Source organism: Melospiza georgiana, chromosome 6 (genome assembly GCF_028018845.1).
Source record: "Melospiza georgiana isolate bMelGeo1 chromosome 6, bMelGeo1.pri, whole genome shotgun sequence".
Lineage (NCBI taxonomy): Eukaryota > Metazoa > Chordata > Aves > Passeriformes > Passerellidae > Melospiza > Melospiza georgiana.
Genome location: NC_080435.1, coordinates 161,002 through 176,017, shown reverse-complemented (window position 1 = coordinate 176,017; position 15,016 = coordinate 161,002). Strand labels below are relative to the sequence as shown.

At 43.6% G+C, this 15,016-nt stretch overlaps 1 protein-coding gene across 1 annotated transcript; it reads right to left on the bottom strand.

Moving 5' to 3' along the window:
* Window positions 1-491: 491 nt before the first annotated feature.
* Window positions 492-3,694, bottom strand: LOC131084296 (uncharacterized). Its single transcript, XM_058025636.1, has 4 exons — window positions 3,678-3,694; window positions 2,453-3,350; window positions 615-2,353; window positions 492-519 (listed from the first exon to the last, which is right to left on the bottom strand). The coding sequence occupies exons 1-4, from the start codon at window positions 3,692-3,694 to the stop codon at window positions 492-494; spliced, it is 2,682 nt and encodes an 893-aa protein (XP_057881619.1).
* Between the last annotated feature and the right edge of the window lie 11,322 nt (window positions 3,695-15,016).

Here is a 15,016-nt window from a genome sequence, read left to right as displayed (position 1 = left end):
ATTCTTGTATTTGACAGAGTATTTGTTACTGCTCTTGAGATTCTTTCACTTCAGATCCAAGATCTTGAAGATGTCATATTGTGACTTGCTCTACACTATAAACCAGCAAACCTCTAAATAAAGTAATATTTTAATACTAGTAAATACACAGGAGAACCTCTCAACACGAATATATATATTGTTCTGATATGGGTTCTGATACAGGCTAATATGGGTACCAATTTTAAAAGTCTAGGTCTAAGTGTGCACTTTAATAAATGCATTGAGGCAAAAGCATATCTCTGCCTGGATCCTCCTGTGCATAGACAGGACATTTTTTTTATCCTACCTTTTGAAATTTACACTTGAAATATTTTAAAACTACCTTTTGAAATTTACACTTAAAATGTTTTAAACCTATTATAGCAGGAGTGAAGACCTAACAAGGCAGTTTCCCCTCACCTGTTTCCCATTTGATACCTGGCCGGGCAGCGAGAGGAGAGGTGATCGGGCTAATTTGTGTAGCCCTCTGCGAGGTACCTGAGCCGAGAGCCACCCCTGGGGGGTTTCCACAGGCGGAATGTCTGAACATCCCCCTGAGCCGCCCGAGCAAGCGGTGCCCGTGCAAGCGGTACCTCCCGCGCCCGGGGCGGAGGCTGTGGAGCAGCGGGGATTCCAGGGCCGGTACGGGCTGTGGGGCTCCCAGGACAGGGGGCAGCGGGGATTCCAGGGCCTGTATGAGCTGTGGGGCTCCCAGGACAGGGGGCAGCGGGGATTCCAGGGCCGGTACGGGCTGTGGGGCTCCCAGGACAGGGGGCAACGGGGATTCCAGGGCCGGTACGGGCTGTGGGGCTCCCAGGACAGGGGGCAGCGGGGATTGCAGGGCCGGTATGGGCTGTGGGGCTCCCAGGACAGGGGGCAGCGGGGATTCCAGGGCCTGTATGGGCTGTGGGGCTCCCAGGACAGGGGGCAGCGGGGATTCCAGGGCCGGTACGGGCTGTGGGGCTCCCAGGACAGGGGGCAACGGGGATTCCAGGGCCGGTACGGGCTGTGGGGCTCCCAGGACAGGGGGCAGCGGGGATTCCAGGGCCGGTACGGGCTGTGGGGTTCTCATGACAGGGGACAGCGGGTATTGCAGGGCCGGTACGGGCTGTGGGGTTCTCATGACAGGGGGCAGCGGGTATTGCAGGGCCGGTACGGGCTGTGGGGCTCCCAGGACAGAGGGCAGCGGGGATTCCAGGGCCGGTATGGGCTGTGGGGTTCTCATGACAGGAGGCAGCGGGGATTGCAGGGCCGGTACGGGCTGTGGGGCTCCCAGGACAGGGGGCAGCGGGGATTCCAGGGCCGGTACGGGCTGTGGGGCTCCCAGGACAGGGGGCAACGGGGATTCCAGGGCCGGTACGGGCTGTGGGGCTCCCAGGACAGGGGGCAGCGGGGATTCCAGGGCCGGTACGGGCTGTGGGGTTCTCATGACAGGGGACAGCGGGTATTGCAGGGCCGGTACGGGCTGTGGGGTTCTCATGACAGGGGACAGCGGGTATTGCAGGGCCGGTACGGGCTGTGGGGCTCCCAGGACAGGGGGCAGCGGGTATTGCAGGGCCGGTACGGGCTGTGGGGTTCTCATGACAGGGGGCAGCGGGTATTGCAGGGCCGGTACGGGCTGTGGGGTTCTCATGACAGGGGGCAGCGGGTATTGCAGGGCCGGTACGGGCTGTGGGGTTCTCATGACAGGAGGCAGCGGGTATTGCAGGGCCGGTATGGGCTGTGAGGTTCCCAGGACGTGGGGCAGCGGGGATTCCAGGGCCGGTATGGGCTGTGAGGTTCTCATAACAGGGGGCAGCGGGTATTGCAGGGCCGGTACGGGCTGTGGGGTTCTCATAACAGGGGGCAGCGGGTATTGCAGGGCCGGTACGGGCTGTGGGGCTCCCAGGACAGGGGGCAACGGGGATTCCAGGGCCGGTACGGGCTGTGGGGCTCCCAGGACAGGGGGCAGCGGGGATTCCAGGGCCGGTATGGGCTGTGGGGTTCTCATGACAGGGGACAGCGGGTATTGCAGGGCCGGTACGGGCTGTGGGGTTCTCATGACAGGGGGCAGCGGGTATTGCAGGGCCGGTACGGGCTGTGGGGCTCCCAGGACAGAGGGCAGCGGGGATTCCAGGGCCGGTATGGGCTGTGGGGTTCTCATGACAGGAGGCAGCGGGGATTGCAGGGCCGGTACGGGCTGTGGGGCTCCCAGGACAGGGGGCAGCGGGGATTCCAGGGCCGGTACGGGCTGTGGGGCTCCCAGGACAGGGGGCAGCGGGGATTCCAGGGCCGGTACGGGCTGTGGGGCTCCCAGGACAGGGGGCAGCGGGGATTCCAGGACCGGTATGGGCTGTGGGGCTCCCAGGACAGGGGGCAGCGGGGATTACAGGGCCGGTACGGGCTGTGGGGTTCTCATGACAGGGGACAGCGGGTATTGCAGGGCCGGTACGGGCTGTGGGGCTCCCAGGACAGGGGGCAGCGGGGATTCCAGGACCGGTATGGGCTGTGAGGTTCTCATAACAGGGGGCAGCGGGTATTGCAGGGCCGGTACGGGCTGTGGGGTTCTCATAACAGGGGGCAGCGGGTATTGCAGGGCCGGTACGGGCTGTGGGGTTCTCATGACAGGGGACAGCGGGTATTGCAGGGCCGGTACGGGCTGTGGGGCTCCCAGGACAGGGGGCAGCGGGGATTCCAGGGCCGGTACGGGCTGTGGGGTTCTCATGACAGGGGGCAGCGGGTATTGCAGGGCCGGTACGGGCTGTGGGGTTCTCATGACAGGGGGCAGCGGGTATTGCAGGGCCGGTACGGGCTGTGAGGTTCTCATGACAGGGGGCAGCGGGTATTGCAGGGCCGGTACGGGCTGTGGGGTTCTCATGACAGGAGGCAGCGGGTATTGCAGGGCCGGTATGGGCTGTGAGGTTCCCAGGACGTGGGGCAGCGGGGATTCCAGGGCCGGTATGGGCTGTGAGGTTCTCATAACAGGGGGCAGCGGGTATTGCAGGGCCGGTACGGGCTGTGGGGTTCTCATAACAGGGGGCAGCGGGTATTGCAGGGCCGGTACGGGCTGTGGGGCTCCCAGGACAGAGGGCAACGGGGATTCCAGGGCCGGTACGGGCTGTGGGGTTCTCATGACAGGGGACAGCGGGTATTGCAGGGCCGGTACGGGCTGTGGGGTTCTCATGACAGGGGGCAGCGGGTATTGCAGGGCCGGTACGGGCTGTGGGGTTCTCATAACAGGGGGCAGCGGGTATTGCAGGGCCGGTATGGGCTGTGCGGTTCCCAGGACATGGAGGCCGAGGAGCCCCTCGGCGGGCGCTGCGCGGGCGCCCTCTGCTGTCCCGCCGCGGCTGCGCCCCCGGAGGCGGGTTCGGAGCTGCGGCTCCGCAGAGGGTCCGGGGCAACGAGAGCCGGGACCCGGGTGGGAATGCGCGGCACGGGTCAGCCAGGGAGTTGGCAAACAAACACTACCCGGACCTACGGGATAAAATACGTGTTTTTCTTTTCAAATTAAAGGGTACAGCTGTTATCAGTAAGGGGTGAGAATGCCACTGCAGTGTTAAAAAATTTTTGGGCGCACCTATGCGCACGGACGGCCTTCTGCCCGCTCAGCAGTACCGCGGGGGAGGCCCCTCAGCCCCGCGGCTGCAGCGGCCGGGCTCTCTCTGCTCTCTTACCTGGCAGGTGAGTGCATCGGCCTCAAAACATGACATTCAAGCAGTAAAAATATTCAAGCAATCAGATCTTCTAGGTCTTCTGCTTCTTCCGTACCAGAAAGCAGCCTGCGGGAACACAAGACACCGCATTTGGCCCTAAGCGGGCCTAGCCGAGTGCGGGCTGGCAGGGCGGCTGCTGCCCGTCCCTGGCTGCCAGAGGGACGCTGGCTTCTCCCTGCCCTCGGTCCCGCAAGCCACCCGGGGCCACTGCCAGCGCTCGGGATCGGGCAGCCCCCCTTGTTTTGATGTTTTCGTGTTTTCTTAACCTTGATAAAGGGACCAGACAAGCGGAATGCTTATGGTAAATAAATTCTTGTTTATAAGAATCTGTCCATTTCAGTGAGGTGGAGATAGTAGGTGGGCAGTATCCTGTGTTAAATGAGTATAGAGGGAAAATAAACAGCCTACAACCTTCAACCTGTTTTAAGAACAAGGATATTTACAAGACTATGACATTAATGAACCTAAAGAATATTTATGACATTAATCAAAATCTACTATCTAACAGGTCACTTTAGGAAGGCTAAATTTTCACTATCTGGGTAGTGAAAATCCTGGACCTTTTGAAAAAGAGAACCAAATTCTTTCATTGCATCAATTGTCTTAAATAAACAGTACACTAAAATGCAGCCTCATATTAAACACCATCATTTTAATGGTTTTCAACAGAAGGAAATGGAAAACATTGCTGAAATTAACCTGACAGATGAGGTAGCAGAGCTGCAATTTTAGAAGTAATGTCCTTCCACAAGATCCAACAAAAATGAAACAGTCCTGTGTTTTTCTGTAGGCTCCTTATTTTATTTTCTGTTGCTTTGACTGGCAAGCCCAAATATTTTAGCATGAATTTTATTACTGAGGAAAACAACATGATTATTTAATGAAGATTACATCAGAGATGCATCTCATACCTCTAATATCATAATATTAACTTAAGAAAAAAGTTTATCCAGCTGTTCTTATAAAAAATTCAGTAGATCAACAAGAAAACTGTAGCTGTGGGTTTTTCTCCGTGTTTTTCTGAAATGAGCATTCACAGAAATTAGAATTTCTGCAAAGTATTTTTCCTTCACTAAATCTGAATTTTTTTATGAAGATTCCAGTGAAAAAATGTAGACACTAGTCAGAAATATATTCTTCTTCTATAGAAGTAGGACTAGATCTGTGTCACTGTTTTACCATTTTCCCTGTTGATGGTAAAATGTTATTGGACCCCATGAACAGAATACTGATGACAAAAAGGAAAGGAAATCACAGAAATGTGTATTTTTGATTAATTTGCATTTTTGAAAATATTTTCCATCTCAATTTACTGTGTGAATTCACACACTTGTAACCTTAGAGGCTTTTTGGGCCATGTTTCTGATTTAGGCTGAAGTTGTTTAGTGAAGATTGAAATTTTGTGGGCTCTGCTGAAAGAGAACATATTCTGGATCCCACACACAGAGATTCATGCAAAAATAGATATAGTTATTTCAAACTGCAAGAAATATAAATACTTCAATTCCAAACATTAGAGAACAAAATTAAGTACTTGTGCTCACATTTTCAACAGGAAGGGAAGAAATAATCACAGTTTACAGGAGGGTCTCTTTGCACCTGCAGTTTAGTTGCTGCAGTCCATCACCTCCACTACCTTTGAAAGTATACTATTTAAAAAATGTTAAGCCACACTTACAAAGAACTCTGAGTACTTCCTGTGCTGTCTCCTTGCTCAGTCTCAACCAGGGCTGGAATCTAATAACTCGGAACTAGTGATTTCCTGGCAGAATATTATATTTCAGCTTACAATCATTCTTTCTGGGAATTGAGGTAGTGCTGTGGAGAGCATTGAATCCATAACTTCGCAGGCTGGATTAGATCTACTCTAATTTAATGTTTAAAAATAATATTTACCTTCCTTTAGTGGAATTTTAGCCATTTCCTTTATTACTTTGATAATACTTCAGATATAGTTATAAACCCAGATGGGAAGGAAGAAAAAAAAGTCCCAGGAAAAATTAGGGAAGTTTATATGAATGTGATTTTTTTCCAGCATTCTGATATATGCATGTTTATATTTATATATGTATATGATATACAATCTATTATGAAGAAATAGTTTACTGCAAATATTTACATAAAGCATGTTGGCACCAGGGATTGCATACTATTTGACATATTCTGTTCTCATTATTGAAAAAGTATTGGTGCTTTCTAATGTACTGTTGATAAGAAGGCAACCACAATATTAATCTTCCAGGGTTTAGCACTCCAAATTTCCTTCACAAGAGACAACACAAAATGCATTCATATTTTTGTATTCTTATACCAGATCCATATATAAATAGCAAGCACCAACTTATTTTCACCAGTCCTGAAACAGTTTGACTGGATGCAGCCTGGAGATTTATGAATACCACTGTAAGGATCAAAGTTTGTTGTCACCATGTCTGGTTAACACAGGCAATTATTAAAAGGAATGAGAAAACTATTTGTGCCAGAACTTGGACCCTTTAATAACTCAGAGTTCTATGTTTAAAACAGAACAAGGAATTACAACACACAATATTTTGAGGCTTTATTTCCAGTCATTTTATTCCATTCAGGATTTCAAATAGAAATCCTAAGCTGCCACAGGTTTTGTTTTTGCATGAACAGTTCTTCCACAAACAGGGCAGAAATTACTTTCAGACAGGAATCATTATTTAAATAACACATGATTCCACCTAGTTACAAATACACTGGCAGAGCAAGAAAATTAAACTGGGGGGAAAGACTTGGCATATTTCATCAGTTCAAAGAATTATGAAATGAAGTTTTAGAGGATCTGCAAACCCAAAACACCACAAAGGTCGCCTATCCATAGCTATTTATTCTACTATGCTTAATGACAAATTTTGCAAGCAAACCATTTGGTAAGAGCTTCATCCTGAAGAAATGAAAATAACAATAGTAAAACTCAACAGTTATTTAAAATCATATATGTTTAGAGATACACCATATAAGTTATGAGTTTTTCCTCAAAGAAAAAACCCTTCAAATTGCTACTGAGTGGAAAAGGTAGGCTGCTCAAATTACTTGGGGTGATTCAAGTTCATACCTTTCTCAGGGGTAAAAAAGAGTTCACAGTCATTCCTCAAAATCCAGAGAATCATATAATCAGTCTTGGATCTCTGTCCAACCTGGGATTCATTTTTTCCCTGGCTCCTTGTTTTCAGGACGCTCATTTCTCTTCTGCAAGAGAGAATCTTCGATCCACTTTCATCCCTGTAATGCTTACTGGCCTCAATCCCCACATTGTCCCTTTGATCTCACACTTGGAGCCTCTTTGAGGCAGTTCCCAGCCTGTCCATATATTTCTGTGGGCAATATTCTTTTAGAACACCTGGTTTTGGCAATCACCTTGAGTAAAGCTGAGGACATAATTAGGTCCTCCATGGGCCCTGATATGTACAAGATCTACATAGCCCTTTACCAGGATGGAAGAAAAATTCTGAAATTAAAATAGTCAGAGTCCCTGGAGTTTTAGAAAATGTGGACTTTGCCTAAATTTTCTATTTGGCCACAACTTTCAGAAGACATTAAGTAGCAGTAGGTCCATTAAAAGTATATTTATGTCTTCTACATAAAAGAGTGAAGACCTTCAGAAGACCTCTGAATTGAAAGTAGGAAGACTTTACTCATCAAAATTCTTTTCAGTTACTTAGGGAGTTTTATTCTTATACATACTTCAGCATTACCAATACTAGAGAGCTCTAGAGGATACAGAAATTAAGGAATACCATCAAGGAACTACAGCCATACTTCTCAGCTCTTGATGGTATTTAATAAATCTTAACAGTATTAAAGCTCAGGGGAAATGATATTTAATTTCCTTTTGTTCACTATCTTTATTTTTAAGATACCATGGAAAGTTACGGGAGACTTGTCCCAGCTTTTGGAGACCCAGTCTATGATAAATTCTTAAACTTACATGTTAGTCTTCTTAACACACTGTTGCCTTCAATTTTCTTGTGTTTCAGCATTTCCTGATACCATCAGAGACCACAGGTGAAGTGTTGAAATAAAGCAAGAGTTTACTCCTGATGAGATGTCCAGACAGACACGACTAAAGAGATGAGCAGCTACCCATATCCTATGAATAAGGTTCCATTGTTATATTACCCAGCACAGGGGAATTTTGTCCAATCTGTTTAATTAATTTTAGTACTTACATTTCATGCTAATTATTTTTCCCCGCCTCAATATATTGTGAGCTGAGGATTTTTTTAAGAGAAAATAATCATTAGCATACTCTCAGTAATATTCTGGGGGAAAAAGGAAAGGGAAAAAGAATGAGAACATTTGGCACTGTCTTTATTTTAAATTATCTTCGTTTAACTATCATCTAAGAGTAATTGTCACATTGTTTCTTCTGTGGTAATTGCCCATAAAAGAGTGGGACAACAGGGTGAAGGAATGGGTCACCCAAAGATCTACCCAAATACTAAAACTAGCCCTTCTTTATATTGAGGGTGGCAGAGCACTGGAACAGGCTGCCGAGGGAGGTTGTGGAGTCTCGCCATCTGGAGAGACAAAACCCACCTGGACACATTCCTGTGTCACCTGCCCTAGGTGACTCTCCGTGGCAGAGGGATTGGACTTGATCTTCAGAGTCCCTTCCAAACCTGGCTACTCTGTGATTGTGCAGTATCTGAAATACAAGAGTACATTTTTTTCTGTCTCACAGTTGTTTTTTTTTCCCTTAGCTCCAGTGCAAGTATGTCTTTCAAACCATCTGGAAGGCTGAGAAACAGCTGACAAAGTGAATTTTCTTTTCTGCACAAAATATTTTAAGTAAAAATGGTTTAGTTTTCATCTACTTTCTTCATGCAAAGCAAAGATAGATAACCATCCTTCAGAAGAATTCCAGCTGTGTTAGTTTGAAGGTCATCTTTTGAAAACTATGTGTAGTATGTATCCTGTATGCTTCTATACACAATTATTACTTTCCTTGGTTTTGTTAGCATGTCCTAACTATCAACCGCAACTCCTGTTTTGCTTGGCAAGCCTCCCAACAGTCAACAGATGTTTTCTCCTTCCTATTTCTTCCCTGAGCAAATGACTTCCAAATGATATCATCTCTCCTTGAACAGAGGGTGACTCCCTTTGTCCTGGGGTTCTCTTCTGAGCCCTGGTGTTTAGAAACTTAGTTAATAAAAAGGACCCATTTTCTGAGATGGTGCAAACTTTGTGTCTACAAAATTATACTATGGACCACCAAGGCCAACAGACAGTATAGCCAACCAGGCTTACCTCTAAAGTGTCAGAAGGTAAGAGTCTCAGTTATGAAAATCTGCAGTTCATAATGCGTTTGCATGGCATGCTTCTCTGCCCAACAAAATAGTTTCCATTTACCTGCTGGAAAGCTTTATTTGATAAGTGATTTGGTGCTTGCCACACACTGTCCTACAATTTCCTATAAGACCCACTAAGATTCAAAGAATATGCATTGATCATCTGATGCTACTTCCTTTTGTAATTTCTTTAGAGGAGGGAACATATGATATGGAAAGAAAATCAAGACTTCTCAAGCTTGGGCTGAGTTGAAATATCACAATTAAGTCATCTAACTTATTCATGCTAAAGGTCTAAAAGCAAAACAGGTATTTGTTGGAGTTAACCTTCTAGACCAGAAAAATAATCAAGAGAGGGTATTTTTCAATTAGCAGTTATTACTGTTAAGAATCCTGGATATCTTTGAAGACTCAGCTGAGCTCTTTTTATTCATCTAGAAATCTCAGTTAGTTAAAAGTACAGTTTTGCAATCTGTGTTTGAAATATGTGTTTGGTAAAGTACAGTAGATACACTTTCAGGAAGGGACATAATTTTGAGCATTTGAAAATGGCATATTTCAATGTACATTTGGACAATAAACTTCACAGTTGGATAGGGCATGGTGCTAATAACCCCAAGGTCATGGGTTTGATCCTCATATGGGCCATTCACTGAACAGTTGGACTCAGTGATCCCTGTGGGGCCCTTCCAACTCAGGATATTCTGTGATTTCTGTGATTTTTGTGACTTCTCTCTCTCCAAGCAAATGTGATATGCAAACTGAGCACACAGGAGGAAGGAATTTTTGAAGAAAGAAGGATTCTGTATATCTTATATCTTACTCTCCTAGTTTTCCAGCAAGAGTTATGGCTGTTTAAAGCAGAATACTCAATTCTCTTACATAAAGTTACTCTTTCAGGCCATCTGGTGTTAGCATAACTTCTTATAACTGTCCTCAGAACTGTCCTCTCCCTGTGCAACATGCATCCTCTGGCCTGGAGGTCCAAGTGTTCAACATAAATCTTAGACAAGATGAGGAGAAACCCTTCTTTGAGAATTTTCCATTGCCAGAGATTGTCTGCAATGGTGTAATGATACCATTTCAGCTGGTAGGGTCTTTCTATCTCTGAAGAGCTGCTCTTTGCTGAATACAAAACCCATCTCTACCAGGTACACTCTGACATTATACTTGACTTTATTTCTTTATTTTTAAAATCCTTTACTGACTTTGGCAAATCCTAACCACAGTCCTGTGAGTGACTGGCATGTTATGAGACCAGAAAAAGGTGCAGAACAATAAAAAAATTACTTATCCAGACCACTGAGACAGACAGCATTTCAGATTTGAAGTAAGAAGCAGAAATTCTTGGATGTCAACTACATAATCAACTACAGATTCTCTTCAAATAATACATCCAGAATCCAAAGGCAAAAGATCAATAGTGTCTTACTGCAGGCTCAGGTACAGCAGAAAGTTTTCTAGGACTGCAAAATCTGGGTTGTTATCAGTAACCTTGGCCTGGTTGCTTCCTTTAACCCACACCTAAGGTGTGGAAAACCAGTCTGGCTGCTTCCAAACCAGTGTTGGTTTGGCAAAAGCTCATTCTGTGGTGAGGAGGGGCCCTCACAAACAGCAGCTGTCTGTCCATCCTTCCCGTGGCAGTGGGAGCAGCAATCCCTACTTTCCATGGTCTTTCCCTATAGCAGACTTCCTGGACACCTGTCCCTATGTTTCCTGTGGCAGGGCCCTCCCCTGAGACAGCAAAATTCATGTTCTTCTACATTGCTGAGAAGCACTGGGCCAGTTCTGCTTGAGAATCACAATTTTTAATGACCAGTAAGTGGTTGCTTTCAAAATCATTACTCTTTATTCCTAAAGACACCAATGTAAGGAAAACCACAAGGTGCCAAGTCTTAGTAGCTAATAATCTGATTCACTGTCTCCACCTTTCACTATGGTTGGAATCTTAGACTCTAGTTTTACTGCTCTTCAGGGACCTCGGACACATCTTTGAGATCTGTGTTGAGATTAAACAAAAGAAATTTGTGAGCATTGTCTACCTACACAGAGTTAAACCATTTGAAATTAAATACTTTGCTAATTATGCAGTGTTAAAATCCTTACTGTTATTACAGTTTAGCTTATTCTGGCTTGCAAATTCTCAGTTTTATTTAGCATATAAAGCTAAAGCCCAGAATCAGTCAAGCCATTTTTCACTATAAGTAATTGTTCTTCCATTTGATATACACTAGGAATCATCTCTCAACAAGGTTTTCCCTCATCATTAGGTTTTGTTCTCATAACAGAGCTGTTGGATTTGAAACAAAAATGTGGTTCTCTAACCACAAAAATCCAACAAGGAGCACAAAGTAAAAGAATCCTTAAAAGGCTTCTGGTTTTGGTTTTAATTTTAAATATAGTATTAGTAAAGCACTTTTAAAATTAGATATGTCAGAAATCTACAAACAGAGCACCTAATATAAATGGAATGTAGCTTAAAATCACAAGTCTTCATATGCAGGCTTCATATGCAACTACTTCAAAAGTATAATTTTGAACATCAAAAATACAAGGATGAGGAGAAAAGTTATATATCCTTATTCCTTCCCATCTCCTCTTTGTAGAAAATGCTGGCCTAACCCTTCAAAGCTCTGGTGTATTCTGAAGAATTTATTACCTTCAAGTTCATTAAATGATCTGCAAATTTTAGTAAAATTTTGTGCTAATATCTAATAAAATAACAGATCTCAGTAAAATGAAGTTACCAGTCCTTCTAAAGATACATTTTGTGTTTTATTGTGACTGATCCAGAATTAAGGTATAAAACCCCCTTCACATTAGTTTTTACATATGAGTTTAGGGCTCCTGTGCTGCTTCCTTAACTGTTTGTTATGAACTTGAAATGTTACCTCCTTCACTAAATCACATTGAATTGCCATTGTGCTTGATAATCTATTGGTATAGGTTTCATTAAGTTATATTCTAGAAGAAAATAGATTACTGAGAAAGACACAATGTTTTCTACAAATGCATGTTTGATAAATGTTTTTTACAAATCAAATAAAAAATCCCAGGAATCTTTATAGCTTCTTTTTATTCCATGACATTCAAAGATTTCTTTCTAGTCATCTAGGGGCATTTCAATAAAGTGGATAGTCACACAAATCCATATTTCTGAGCTCACTGACTTTAACAGAGCTACACAAAAGAAAAAAATGGCCTCTTTTTTGCGAATAAAATGCCAGATAAAAGGAGTCACATGAAGTCAAAAAATCTCTAATTCAAGCTGTACCCCACAGTCTGAATTTATCCTCTGCAGTGTTTTCCTGATCTACTTGGCCCTAGATGTATGAGATAATGAAAGACTTGTGGGACAGTCATGACTACATTTCTACACCCCCTTCCACAGAAAATGCATCTCATTTGTAGAAGAAAACCATGAAGATAGCTAGGCTCAAAATTTGCTATGTATAACAATCAAAAATGGTCCTGAAAAGATGTGTTGATAATTGTGAGAAAAAAAATATTTGAATATATTCTTGGTGGTGTGCCAGATACATGCTCCATTTATGTTTTTCTCAGACAGAAGTTTTCTTAGTTAGAAGATTTTCTTGCCCACGTAACTGCTTTATTTCTTCCAATTTCTGCTTCTTATAAGCTATCTAAAATGCAGAGCAATGGCACTCTCTGTGCATCTCAGCATATCACTTCCCATCTGTCCAAATCAGGTGTTTGTCCAGACTAAAATGAAGCTTTTCTCTGTTGCATATCTAGACTTAATTCTGAAGGAAATCCAAGGCTGTGAATAATTGGATGTGCAACTGCATCTGACTGCTACAAATCAAAATGCTGCTTGGGCATGTGTCCATCACCAGCCTAATGCACGGCAGGAAGTCCTGGGCCTCTTTCATAGTGCCTCTGTCGCTGCTGTCCCGCACAGATGCCTCTTGCAGAGGTCCAACAGATCCTGTCAGATCCTCTTCTGGAGACCATTTGCCACAATCCCCTAGAATCTCGTCAGCAATACAAATTCAATTACCACTCATGATGCCATTAATTACCTTATTTCTTATTAAAAAAAAAGCAAGCATTGAGCTTTCTCTCTAATAGGCAGTCTTGGCTACTAAATCAAGTTCACCATGATTTAAGCAGTTCTGAATAATCTTTCACCATGTTCTCACTACAGATAAATGCTATTTCATGTCTGATTAAGATGCTCAAATTAGACTTTACCTTTCCTGACATGGACAGAATTTTGGCAGTTTAATATCTGCTATGAGAAATTATTTAGACTTTCATTTTTTCTGGTTTTAGAATAGTTTTGCTTCCAAATTACTTATAGGTTACTTAAGCTATTTATTCATTCTCTGAAAAAAAATTTTGCTTTTTCACATATGTACCAACAGCTTCATTGTATGCTCCATGGTCCTCAAATTGTGAGATATATAGTAAAATATAGTTCTCTGGTTAAGAATATAGTACAACCAAACAACAGCACTCCTGAACTGTCCTAGATTTTTTAAATCAAAAATCTATTATTTTGTCAATGAGTTTTGGAACTCATTTTCCTGGCCAGTCTGTTCTTGAATTTTGCATTGTTCACCTATAGGCTTTGAAATCTCACAAAATGCATTGGTTTATATCTGATGCCATGTCTGATATTTTTCTTAATAATTTCTCATTTCATGCCACCATCATCACTTCTGCTGTAGGAAAAACTGGAGGAACAACTAAGCAAGGTTAGAAGACATTTTACCCAACAGTCTGATGTACACTTTAACTAGACACACTGCCCTAGAAAAGGGAACAAAATTGGAGTTACAACTGTACAGCTTTGCAATACCAAAAGGACCAAAAACACCAATGACAGAGACAGACTTATGCACAGCTTTCTCGGTCTACTCCCATACTCAGTCCTCTTCCATGAGCACTTCCAGGAAAAATCTTCAATGTCTACAAAAACTGCAGATTTGGAAATACCCAATGATAGTCTCCACAACAGAATCATCTAGGTGAAGTTCAGGGCCAAAAAACTCAGCACATGACTCTTAATACAAAATTAAATCTTTGACCCTTTCCACACAAGTATACACATACACAGCTGTCAAGATTATTATCTACTCTCTTAACCTTTCTACATTTCAAAGTTTTAGGATACATTTGGTTTCTTGGAAAGCATCTTACTGAATATCTGCATCACAAACAAACCTGAAGAAAATGTAAGGCCTAATTTTATTTTTGGGGACTGCCAACAGAAGGCATACAAATATGCTTTCTTCAATATTGACATGAGTGCCTAGACTCAGGGAACAAAAAGTGTAAGAAATTTTCCAGATGGACCAAAACACCCTGTTACTTGTTTAGAATCTCGCAACACAAACACTTCGGGTCTAACAGCTGCCAGAATGGGTGTGTTTGTGTGTGGTGCACGCATATGTGTGTGTATCTCTCCCTTTTTCTTGCTCTGTCTTTTCCTATTTTAGTAGAGCCTGCTCTCTGGCTTTACTTTTTTGCAGCAGTTTTTGCCAATCCAAAATATGTAGACACTAAGTTAAATCACTCGTTTTGTTTATGTGGCAACAAGTTCAGACTTCTTGCCGAAAAATGTTCTTGGCTTTGGACAAAGCAGGCTTTGAGATGCTTCCATCTGTTTTGAATACACCACAAATCGTAGTATGGAAACCATTGCTCTCAACTGGTAGCCAATTTGCTGAATAAACCTATATTAAAAAAAATCAGTATGATTCAACTGCAGACTATTTTCATATTTTTATATAATTTATTTCAAAGGAATCCAGTCCTTATATGGAAGAACTTTAAATACTTAGGTATTTTCTTGCTGGGAATAGGGTCAAGAAAGTAACAAAGATTTAAATTCATAAATTGGTATTACCAGTGAGGGGAAAAGGTTTAGGCTCCTGATGTTCTTACATAGTATTTCTCATAATGGGGCCTGAGCAGTGTTGCAAAGGTAAGCTTTGAAACTCTCAGCAGTTTCAC